At 36.2% G+C, this 12,827-nt stretch overlaps 1 protein-coding gene across 1 annotated transcript; it reads left to right on the top strand.

The window, feature by feature from the left end:
• The first annotated feature begins 155 nt into the window (after positions 1-155).
• LOC112058512 (golgin subfamily A member 6-like protein 7) lies at positions 156-11,124 on the top strand. The gene is made up of 9 exons (XM_024099394.2): positions 156-369; positions 1,320-1,471; positions 2,287-2,541; positions 2,951-3,043; positions 3,795-4,007; positions 5,138-5,307; positions 8,484-8,657; positions 9,659-9,821; positions 10,959-11,124. Exons 1-9 carry the CDS (start codon positions 360-362, stop codon positions 11,043-11,045), a joined length of 1,317 nt encoding a protein of 438 aa, XP_023955162.2. The 5' UTR covers positions 156-359; the 3' UTR covers positions 11,046-11,124.
• Positions 11,125-12,827: the final 1,703 nt, after the last annotated feature.

Below are 12,827 nucleotides of genomic sequence, written 5' to 3'. Positions count from 1 at the left end.
CATTGTAAACTGTATAGTGATCTGTGATTGTAACTATCTTTTTAGTCGTTTGTGATTGTAACAAGAATGTTCATTCATTTGTTGTCTGTAAGAATGTCATCGTGTTTGACTTTGGCATTTATCTTCATTTGTCGTCTGTGGTATTTATTTCAAATTGACATAACCGTTGCGTTGAGCAATTTTATTTGAAATTTGAAATTGAATTGAAAACTGGAACTGGAAACGAGAAGTAATCAAAATATTATTTAAAATATAGAAGTGTTTAGTTAATTACCGATCATACCATATATTATAATCCAATAAAATAAAGAATCCGAATACTAAATCTTGATTCAAAGCAGCTGCAAGTGAAACCAAACATGGATAAACGTAAGAGAAGTTTTATTTATTTACGAGATAATTGTTGCTTTGTGTATATTATAATTATATATGTGAAAGACACATATAAATATAATGCGATTATACATTAACTAAATACATACAACAAACTTTCAAATTCATAGTATGTTAATAACCTACCTAAAACTTTAAATTACAGGTAATGTTTTAAAGTCCTGCTTTTAATAAATTAATATCTGTTTAAAAATTATTTGTAAAATTGAATAAAAATAATTTATTAGTTACAAACAAACAATTCGTAGAAATTAATACATACTACATGATTTTTCATTTTGTTATTGCTTTTGCACTAACCATTGTATTTCACTGATGGTTGTCTAAACAATATAACTTGTAGAGATAAGACTGCCTTTGTACATTTTGTTTTTGTCTTCTATTATGGACACAGTCAAACATATTTGTTAGTGAACAGGGTGCCTTATGCTTTGATTCTTTATATCTATTCTTGTGTGTGTAATTAAGCCTATATAATCTGAAGCAATCTTAATGATGTGTAAAACATTGTGCATTAAGCTGTGTAATACAAGATTTAGGTGTCACCATAACCTGGGGACCTAATACAGGAGCAGAAGGCAGCAGGGCATCACTCCGTAAGCGCCTCCCATCCAATTTCTGTCTTCTCACGCAGCTTGACCTTATAAGTAGTCCCCTACTGGCAAAGATGTACCGCCAAGCTATTTAGCATTCCCTTACAATGTTGTGTAGAAACTGAAAGGGATATGAATTTTCATTCTACTCCTAACAAGTTAGCCCTCTTCCATCTTGCATCAACACTAACCATCAGGTGAGATTCTAGTAAAGGGCTAACTTGTAAAGATTACAAAAAGTCAAAGTTAATTTATTTCACCATCACCATTTTACAAATTTATCTAGAACTAACAGTAACAACTACTACAGCTCATTCTATCTCTATTTTTCAGAATTCACAGTTGAATTACTCATAGCGACGTGGAATGAATACTTTCCGACATACCCGCTGACTACAGAAGACCTGAAGAAGCCTCAGTCTATGATGGGAGCCCTTTTCCAAGTGTTTGACCTTTTGAACATTGATCCAGAGGCTATTGTTTCAGTGGGTATCATTATTTAACATTATCACAGAAATTTTTCTCTTTTAAGCATCTACTTTAATTTCTTCCTAGAATCTGTATTAATATTATAAAGAGGAAAGATTTGATTGTTTGTTTGTTTATGTGTATGCATTGGTCTGAAAATACTAAACAGATTTGAAAAATTCATTCACTGTTGGGAAGCTACACTATCCTCAAGGCTATATTTTATCTCCATATTTCTATGGGAACGGGAACCACGCGGCTGAAACTGCTTGGCATCTGCTAGAATATTTTTCAATAAAGTCCTCCACTGTGTCTGTCTGTCTGTGATTAACTCAAAGACTACTGAACTGATTTTCATGTAGTTTACAGCAATAGATAGTGATTAATGAGGTATACTCATCAATCTCCTATTAAAAAGTGGATGCACAATCAGCGACCAAAAAAAGTCTCCACCCAATGAGTGCCACGGCCAAGCCTTCCATCAGCCAGACCTGGACTAATTAAGAAAACTCCAATTGGTCCAGCCGGGGATCAACCTCAGGACCTCTGTCTTGTAAATCCACCGCGCATACCACTGCGCCACAGAGGTCGTTGGAGGTCAAACTGTAGTCTGTAGTAATATTACAAAGCTGAAGAGTTTGTTTGTTTGCTAATCTCAGGAACTACTGGTCCGATTTAAGAAATTCTTTCAGTGTTAGATAGCCCATTTATCGAGGAAGACTATAGGCTATATATTATCCCCGTATTTCTAAGGGACCGGAAACCAAGAGGCTGAAACCGCGCGGCGTCAGGTAGTCTTATATAAATAGAATAATATTTTGTTCTGCTTCAGCCACCACCAGAAGAAGAGCGAAACGAGAGCCTCAACTTATACTGGGACCTAATACCAGTTATAAACGCGACCAGAGCTGTCAACCACCTCATCATGCTCACACAAAACTCAATCACAATCACAATGTTGCTTCAACCGACCCTGAACACAAGCCAGTCATTGCTGCTGATCTTGTACAATGTTATTATATTTCGTGAAGAGAGGGTGTCACATATAGCACCTTTTGAGCAAGAACTGTTCTCTCAGGCAGATAAGGTTGGACTTTTTTTTTTTCTCTCAATTCTATAATACTGTGTTGTTACAGCAGGTAGCAAAACTTTAATTATTTATTTATTTGCTAGTAAATAGCCACAACGGATACCTATCTCCAGAGCAGATATAAGTCCATTTCGAAAATATAAAGTCCTAGAGTGACTCAAACTGGGAATTGACTCCTTGTCCTCTTTTTAAAGAACCACAGCATTAGCAAGAACAAGCACAGCAGCAGCCAAAAGAAAGTATTTAAAAGATAAAATCTTTTAAACACAGACTTAAAACTAGATAAAAAGCTGTCTCCTGAAAAAAAAGTAATAAAATATTTCTTCTTTCTTGGGATTTGCATTAATTTTATGGGTCCTAACCTAAAATAAAATTAGCCGAGAGTTAACAAATATTTAATTTTCAGGTTACAGCATTGAAAGACAAAAAGAATTCTGTGATAGAAATGATCAACAAACAATTTGCGGGTAAAGCAGAAAGGGCTGGGAGACTCAAGAAGGTTAGTAGTTTTAAATAGGTATCTTCTTCTTTCCTGCAGGCTTATTCACTATGTTAGTTGACATATACGAATTTGACAGATAAAAATTCAAATCAAACATGTTATTTGGTGCTTACTGGTGGATATCACACAGTAGGTAAATGACATTCTTTAAATTGATTTGATGTCTCAGGACTTGTGACCTTGAGAGTAGAAAGGATCCTTTCAGAATGCAAATACACTTGCTTTCCCTGCCTGATGTGTTCTCCATGCCCACACAAAACATTATCAATAATTACAACACAAACCATTATTGCATAAAATCACTAACGCGACTATCAGCATGACGGTATCTACGCTGCCTAACAAACAACTTGGCTCAAGTCATTAAATACCCTCTTATTTCTGTATGTATGTACTCCCCTCCACAATATCATAAATAATGAATGTTAATACCACATGTAGTTGAGGAAATTGTAACACTTAGCATGCCGCCCAGGTTGCTGAATGCCTTTTGGAGTACTGCTGGGGAGCGAAAGTATGCTCGTCGTTGTTCAGATACACCTCTGGATCAAAGCATAACACGTTTCTGTGTTTCTTCTTCCTCCATGCATGCTCTGCACAGCGGACTGTCAGTTATACCTAGAACCGAAAGGTGTTTATTTAATTAGCAGTGCCCTGTAAATTTCAATTGTTAAAATACTACTCTTTGTCTATTTGTACCTGAATATATAAATATGTAGTTACTAATAAATAAATGAATATCTTATAGATAGATCGGGAAATGAAACAACATGAAGAGGAACTTACTCAAGAGAAAGAAGCCCTCGACAAAGAGAAACAGGAACTGGAAGAGATACAAATGGAGTGCAGACAACTGGACGCGACGGTAGAGCAGAAGAAGGGACAACGGGACGCGCTCGTGGCTGAAGTGAACAAGAAGCGCGTCCTGAGGGTGTATGACGCTGACGATATTAAGGCTCAGGTGAGGTATATACAAACTGACAAGGTCATACAGATGGTGCAGACATAGACGTGGCGTTAGAGCAGAAGGGATAACGGGACGCGCTCGTGGCCGAAGTGAACAAGAAGCGCGTCATGAGGGGGTTTGACGCTGACGATTTGAAGGCTCAGGTGAGGTATATACAAATTGACAAGGTCATACAGATGGTGCAGACATAGACGTGGCGTTAGAGCAGAAGGGATAACGGGACGCGCTCGTGGCCGAAGTGAACAAGAAACGCGTCATGAGGGGGTTTGACGCTGACGATATGAAGGCTCAGGTGAGGTATATACAAATTGACAAGGTCATACAGATGGTGCAGACATAGACGTGGCGTTAGAGCAGAAGGGATAACGGGACGCGCTCGTGGCCGAAGTGAACAAGAAACGCGTCATGAGGGTGTATGACGCTGACGATATTAAGGCTAAGGTGAGGTATATACTGGTATATACAAACTGACAAGGTCTTACAGATGGTGCAGACATAGACGTAACGCTAGAGTAGAATAATTCAGACATACGAGTATATACCTCAGGTGAGGTATATACAAACTAGAGATGTGCGGACTATGGCCTTGGCTGACTAAGCCGACTAGTCGATTATTCGGTTTCAAAGAAGCCGTCTAGTTGGTTGCAAATAGCCGACTAGTCGGCCGGCTATGGTTTTTGCCATTACCTTCAATAATTCTTAGAACAAAATGACGGTATTAATCCCCGTAAAACCGCGGTAATGGAAACTTATTAAAAAGTCAACAACCCATATTCGGCTCACTGTTGAGCATGAGAAGTTGAGTTCTACTCTCAGAATGAGTGGGGTTAGGCCTTAGTCCACCACGCTGGCCCAATGCGGATTGACAGACTTCACACACGTAGAAGTAAGAAAGTTCTTAGGTATGCATGCATGCAGGCTTACAATGATTTTCTTTCACCGTTTGAGGTACGTGATATTTATTTTCTTATAATGCACACAACTGAAAAGTTGGAGGTGCATGCCCCGGACCGGATTCGAACCTACGTCTTCCAAAGCGAAGGCAGATGTCATGGTCTTTTGAATGGGAATTACGCGTATAAAACCGCGGGGTACTGCTAGTATAAAATATTTGTACGTACCAGGTGGAGCAAGCCGCCAAGAACGTGACAGACGCCGAGGAGAAGCTGAACACGCTGCGGACCACGCTGATGCAGAAGGAGAACAGCCTGAAGAACCTGCAGTCCATCAAACCCAACCTGGACATTGCCAACAACTTGTTGTACGATATCATGAAGCAATCGGATAGTTTGAGGTAAGGAGTCCATCATCATTAACAGCCTCAGATCAATTACTTTCGATAGGATCTGCCTCACTGGAGGTGACCCCTCTGTCAAAAATATATGATCATGATCAAACGTGGTCATACAAACTGTATCTATAGAATTTATGTTTCAATACTTAAAAATTACACGTGTGTGTATTGCGATTTGAAATTTATAGTTGTGTGTAAGGAGCGGAACTATATTACAGATGTTTAATTTATATGATTATGCCAACAAAAGAAATGATATCTAAGTGGGTGCCAAACTCTATAGATTATAGAACTTAGATTTTTTGGATAAAATTATCTTTATTTTAAGGATGTCATTTGCTGGTAAAAATTAGACAATTCAAATCTTGAGCTTTAATGCATTTTAAGTTCCATAATTTATAGAGTTTGGCACTAGATCTAAACTTCGATGGTTAACGCAGGGAATAAAAAAATCTTGCATTAATAAACGGCGCCTATATTTAAGATTTAGATTGTGTGGGGCACACAAATTAAAAAATACTAATAAAATAATCTTTAAAAATTATAACCAGCTACTAAAAAAATGTATTTATAGATCTAAACAACTTCAAAATTTAAAATATATCAAAAATCATAACAATAAATGTAAAGCAGCTTGGGATATCATTCAAGAAAGTACTGGTACAGATAAAAGAAATTCAGATATTGACATTATATGTAAAGATAATTTGACTTTTGATGATCCTATTAAAATAGCGGAATTATTTAATAATCATTTTATAGAACTTGACGATAAAATAAAAGACTCTGTACGTACACCTAATTCATATGACATTACTAGTAATTATAACACCATATTCTTAAGCCCGACAGACCCATATGAGGTACTCGGAATAATAAAGTCTCTAAAAAATACTAAATCTGTCGGATATGACGAAATACGCACTGACATACTAAAATCCTGTGCCATTTACTTGATTGATCCATTGTCTTATATAATAAACACATCATTTGAACAAGGAATTTTCCCAACTAGTTTGAAAGTATCAGTAGTGAAACCATTGTTCAAAAAGGATGATCCTAAAGAAATTAACAATTACCGACCCATTACTCTAATACCCATTCTTGCTAAAATATTTGAGAAGGTAATGTTAAAACGATTAAAATGTTTTTTTGATAAAAACAATATAATTATTAAAGAACAATTTGGCTTTCGCGATGGAAGTTCAACTACATTAGCATGTTTTCATCTTATTAAACTAATCACAGAAAATTTGAATGACAAGGTACCTATTACTGCAATGTTTCTAGATATGACCAAGGCATTTGACTATGTAAATCATAAATTACTTTTAAGAAAACTAGAAAAATATGGTATAAGAGGTAAAGCTCATCAATGGCTTGAATCGTACCTAAAAGATAGAATGCAGTGCACTGAAATATGTAAAATAAATAATAGTGCTAAGAACAAATTTAGATCTAAATTCAGAATAGTTCAGAGAGGCGTGCCACAAGGCAGTGTAATGGGTCCGTTTTTATTTCTAATTTATATAAACGATCTTCCAAAATGTGTAAATCATTCTTGCATTTTATTTGCAGATGATACAACAATATTAATAAAAAATAATAACATTGATCATCAACAGGTTGTAAATGAAGCACTAAATAATGTGATAGAATGGTTGGGACAAAACTATTTAAAAGTTAATTTAGGAAAAACAAAAATTGTGCAATTTCACTCCTATCATTCAAAAAGGGCTCCTTTAAGTGTTCACTACGATAATATAAATATTAGCGAAACTGATATGAGTAAATTCTTAGGAATTATATATGACAAGCACTGTAGTTGGAAGCAACATGTCAATGTTGTGTGCGGTAAATTAAATAAATTCGTTTATGTACTCAGGAGATTAAGAATGACAGTGTCTAAGGAAGCTGCAATAACTGCTTATCATGGCTATGTATCTTCAGTCCTCTCTTATGGTCTTCCTATTTGGGGCAATTCTGTTGACGTTGAAAGAGTTTTTAGGACACAAAAAAAGTGCATTCGAGCTATTTTTGGTGTAGGACCGCTTGTAAGTTGTAGATCACTATTTAAACAGTTGAATATATTACCGCTACCTAGTATGTATGTAAGAGAGATTTGTATTATTGTTAAGAAATACCCTAACTACTTTAAGCATAAAGACGGAAATAACCAAAGATTCCCTCATAAAATATGTCAGCCAAAATGTACCTTAACTATATTCAAAAACAACGCTTACTATATGGCTATAACGGCCTTTAATAAGCTACCCAGTAAGTTGCAAGCAATGCCTCTCCAAACTTTTAGGAAAGAATTAAATAAATGGCTGCTCGAAAAGAGTTTTTATAATATAAATGAATTTATCAATTTCATGAAATAATGACATTATGACATAAGCAATTTAATCTATTAATTTTCATCATCGATTTATTTTTCATTTTCTTTTTCATTTAAAGTTTTGTTCTGTAAATAGCAAAATTTTATTTATGGTTTATTATAATAAAAATTGATAATAAAAATTGTAATAAATATATGTTAAATTTAGGTTGAAATTTTTATTGTAAATTTTCACATCAAATATAATTATGTTATAAGGATAAATTATTGAAATTAATATTTTAATTGTAAAAATTTTGCATACTGTAATCAGTTGAATGTATAGGTGACTCAATAATTTTAAGACTAAAACATGTACCACATTCTAGCAAATAAATGATTTGATTTGATTTGATTTGATTTAGAAAAACAATGCATTAAAGCAGAGTTTCCCAAACTTTTTTGTGTCGTAGACCCCTTGCCATGTTTTTTCATGTTGGGTAGACCCCCTACTTATTTGATATTGATTTTCTGTATCCTACAACTTACACAATTTTATTAACATATATAATATTTTTTTACTTCATAGTTACTTTTAAAATAATGTATATGTTTTGATATTATAAGATAATATGATGTAAAAAATAGATACTATCAGTGTATGTGTTATGATCCACTATCGTGGAAACTATTTTCACTTAATACACCTCCAATTTTTTTTTCGCTGACATAGACCTCTTGCAGTTTGTCATAGACCCTAGGGGTTGATATAGACCACTTAGGGAATCACTGCATTATAGTCAAGGCAATTGGAAAAATATTTATATTTATTAATTAATTATTATTTATGATACAGGGACTATGAGACCGGAGACGCGGACAGCAAAGAGGACGAGCTGGGCGAGCTCACCGCTGAGCTGAGTGAGCTGGAGGCTCAGTTCGCGGAGCTGACCAGCGCGCGCGCGGAGGCTGACAGCAAGCGGCGGGAGGCCAGCTTGAGGCGCCAGCAGGAGCGGGCGAAGGCTCAGAGGTGAGAACACTGAGCTGTGCTGAGCGAGCAGTGCGTGCGTGCGTGCGTGCGTGCGTGCGTGCGTGCGTGAATGCGTGCGTGCGTGCGTGCGTGAATTCGTGCGTGCGTGCGTGCGTGAATGCGTGCGTGCGTGCTTGCGTGCGTGATTGCGTGCGTGGTTGCGTGCGTGCGTGCGTGCGTGCGTGCGTGCGTGCGTGCGTGCGTGAAAGGAAGTGTAGGTACCATATATATTCTCTCTCTGACGGTTGTCCGGTATTTATTCATTCATTATCATCGTTAGATATCAGCTGATGGACGTTCACTGCTGGGCGTAGGCCTCTTGTATGTACTTTCACAGTATTGAATCTTGGCCTTTTATTGTTATGGAACATTTACCAAACCAAACAAATTATTTTTTTTTATGGTAAGCTTTAATTAAAAGATGTACTACTTATCATATTATGCAATTGCAGACATTTTATAGAACAAAAGCATGCATTGAAAGCCCCAGGCAGCTTGACATTATCGACCTCTCTCGAGATTCACTCTATATATTGGTGAAAACCGCATGAAAATACGTTCAGTAGATTTTGGATCCTTATCGCAAAGAGGCAGACAGCGAAATAGTACGTTGTTATATCAATGCACCAGCTGACGCCGCGCGGTTTCACCCGCGTGGTTCCCGTTCCCGTAGCAATACGGGGATAATATATAGTCCATAGCCTTCCTAGATAAATGGGCTATCTAACACTGAAAGAATTTTTCAAATCCGTCAGATAAGCACGTTCAATCAAACAAACAAACTCTTCAGCTGTATAATATTAGTATAGATTTAAATAAAATCTAAGTGTTTGTCTGTGATTTCATAATAACTGTGCTTTCGTGGTTATAGATATAATTACTCGATACTAAAACACAAACGATCTTTTTTAAATTTTTTGTCTGTTTGTCTCAGTTAAAAAGTAAGAAGTAGTAAAATCAATGTTCTTTATTGGTAACTAAGTATACAATTGTTTTTTCAGTAATCTACGAGAAATGGAAGAAACTGACAAGAAAGGTGCCGAGAAATGCAAAAAAGCTGCACAGAATGTGATAGAACTCCAAAAGTTGACAGCACAGTATGAAGAGGAAAAAACGGCTAAGATTAACATGCTAATGGATATGAAAGAAAATTATACTAATCAAGTAAGATTATTTATTGTATACTTCGCACCAAAAAATCTGACGACCTCCGTGGCGCAGCGATATGCGCAGTGAATTTACAAGATGAAGGTCCTGTGTTTGATCCCCGGCTGGGCCGATTGAGGTTTTCTTAATTGGTCCAGGTCTGGCTGGTGGGAGGCTTCCGCCGTGGCTAGTTACCACCGTACCGGTAAAGACGTACCGCCAAGTTATTTAGCGTTTCAGTACGATGTCGTGTAGAAACCGAAAGGGGTGTGGATTTTCATCCTACTGTTACTATCTACTTTTAACTAATTCTACAAATAATTGGCTAGTAAAACTTTTTTAAATGGTCTTAAATTGTTCATTATCGTTGTGGTAGATTAAAAAAAAATATCATATTTTGTTTTGAGGTGTGATTACATGAAAATTTCAATTTTTAAATATTTCTTTGACAATACCATCCAATACGCTGTCGGCCATGACAGTCTATATTTCAACTGTTTCATGACGTCACTTTATCAAATCCCTTACAAACGGAGCGTTTGACAAAATTGATATCAATTAGTTTGACGTTTAGTACATCAAGTAACATTGTGGCGTCACAAAATGGGTGACAGCGTTTTTGACGTTTGGAAAATTAAAAAATTACATGATTTTTAAATTAAGTTTTTTAAGAAATCCTTAACTTTTATTAATCAATATCGATATATTTCGGACCCTTAATCCATGTACTATACGAATTTAATATTGTTTACATTAAATTTGGTATGAGTCAACTACCCTATATAATTGCTTCATCATTATCAACCCATATTCGGCTCACTGCTGAGCTCGAGTCTCCTCTCAGAATGAGAGAGGTTAGGCCAATAGTCCACCACGCTGGTCCAATGTGGATTGGCAGACTTCACACACGCAGAGAATTAAGAAAATTCTCTGGTATGCAGGTTTCCTCACGATGTTTTTCCTTCACCGTTTGAGACACGTGATATTTAATTTCTTAAAATGCATACAACTGAAAAGTTGGAGGTGCATGCCCCGGACCGGATTCGAACCTACGCCCTCCGGAATTGGGGGCAGAGGTTATATCCAATGGGATATGTTTTGCTTATCTGTGTATTTTCAGTTTAATGTCTTATATGCAATAATTTGTGATTCCAGATAAAAACTATCAATGAAGCAGTTTTGAAGGTGACTAGACAGGCCCAGGAGAAAATCGAAGCTAAAATACCGAAGCGGCGAGGATGAATGTGATTGTGTGATACATTCTGTTGTTTTATTTGTATAAATACTTTATTTTAATGTAAATAAAAATTATTCCTAACAATTATTTATTTAAAACTTACTTAAAACTTAAGGACCCTGTTAGTAAGTGATTATCACTGCCTATACTGGACTTGCACGACTAGTCAAATTTTTGACGGCCTCCGTGGCGCAGTGGTACGCGGTGGATTTAATGACGGTGGTCCTGGGTTCGATTCCCGGCTGGGCCGATTGAGGTTTTCTTAATTGGTCCAGGTCTAGCCGGTGGGAGGCTTCAGTCGTGGCTAGTTACCACCCTACCGACATAGACGTGTAAGCGATTTAGCGTTCCGGTACGATATCCTCCTAACAAGTTAGTCCGCTTCCATCTTAGATTACATCATCACATACCATCAGGTGAGTTTGTATTCAAGGGCTAACTTGTAAAATAACATAATTATTTATTTTTCGCGGGTAACACCGCAGGGCGCAGCTAGTAATACTATAAATGCGAATTTGTAAATCCGCCCCTATTGTATCGAGTGTGAAAACATTACGAGTCAGAATACGTTTCTATACATCGGTGCCACCGGTTGCTATCGAATGAAAAACGAAATGCAGTAGAAAATACAGTAGTTTCCATACTGTATACTATATGTTACAGAAGGTGGGAGAAGTAAAATAATATTTTCACTGTACACAAATTTATTCGATAACAATTTCAGCATAGCTTCCGCTATAATGTTAATATTACACGCTGATGGTAGTATATCAATGAATCTGCTAAACAACCCTCTATTTTATAATATTTGCAAAGTTAGTGTCTACTGTTGGTAGCACGAATATGTTAACAATACAAGTACGTTTTAATAATAGTTCCGGAGTATTATTATACAAACCAAACGTTATAATTCTATCTAAAACACATTAATAATTAAAAGATATTTATAACGATCGTAAAATAATATTAAAATATCGAAACACAAAGTTGAGAAATTAAATACAAACTAAATCATAACGTGACGTCATAGTTGTCAAGAGTAAAATAACCAATGATGAATTTATATCATGTAAAATAAATAATTATATTTATATCAATAATTAATAATAACCTCTCCACTGTTCGGATTGATAATCATTGTGACTTAATTAAATTTAACTATAATAACCGGAAGTCATAAAAGTATGAAATGAAATGACGCTACTATACGCTAGGCGGCGACACTTATCTATACGAAATAGGCGGGAAGCAGGTACTATTTGTAACATATATGAATACCATATTACACTTCACTGTACTATTGTCATTTAACAATTCTGTGGAAGCATTATTTTACACTAGCTGACGCCGCGCGGTTTCACCCGCGTGGTTCCCGTTCCCTTACGAATACGGAGATAATATATAACCTATAGCTTTCCTCGATAAATGGGCTATCTAACACTGGAAGAATTTTTCGAATTGGACCAGTAGTTCCTGAGATTAGCGCGTTCAAGCTAACAAACAAACAAACTCTTCAGTTTTAAATATTAGTATAGATTTTTGCTATCAAGTGATTTTGCTATTTTATTTCGTTGGGCAATAGATGCAACATACCAATATTAGACCAAATAAGGGGTCGTAAAATATGACTTAGGTACTACTCCGCGTAGCGTGCCTTGAAGGGGCCCTGTATCAAAATTAGTTGGGCCCAAAGGTTAAAGATTTCTCACAAAAGATACAGAAATGCTCGTTTAAAATAAATATGATAGAATTTTAGTGACATGGCCTTTGTATGACGTTTCCAACTT

Source organism: Bicyclus anynana, chromosome 9, assembly GCF_947172395.1.
Source record: "Bicyclus anynana chromosome 9, ilBicAnyn1.1, whole genome shotgun sequence".
NCBI classification, from domain to species: Eukaryota; Metazoa; Arthropoda; class Insecta; order Lepidoptera; family Nymphalidae; genus Bicyclus; species Bicyclus anynana.
The sequence above is the reverse complement of the archived record's forward strand: the minus strand, read 5'-3'. Positions and strand labels throughout refer to the sequence as shown.

What these genes read in the sequence shown, in the direction of transcription:
- LOC112058512 (XM_024099394.2), top strand. An exon ending in GGGCTGGGAGACTCAAGAAG is followed by an intron (nt 3,044 to 3,794) that starts GTTAGTAGTTTT and finishes AATATCTTATAG; the next exon opens with ATAGATCGGGAAATGAAACA. An exon ending in GAGCGGGCGAAGGCTCAGAG is followed by an intron (nt 8,658 to 9,658) that starts GTGAGAACACTG and finishes TTGTTTTTTCAG; the next exon opens with TAATCTACGAGAAATGGAAG.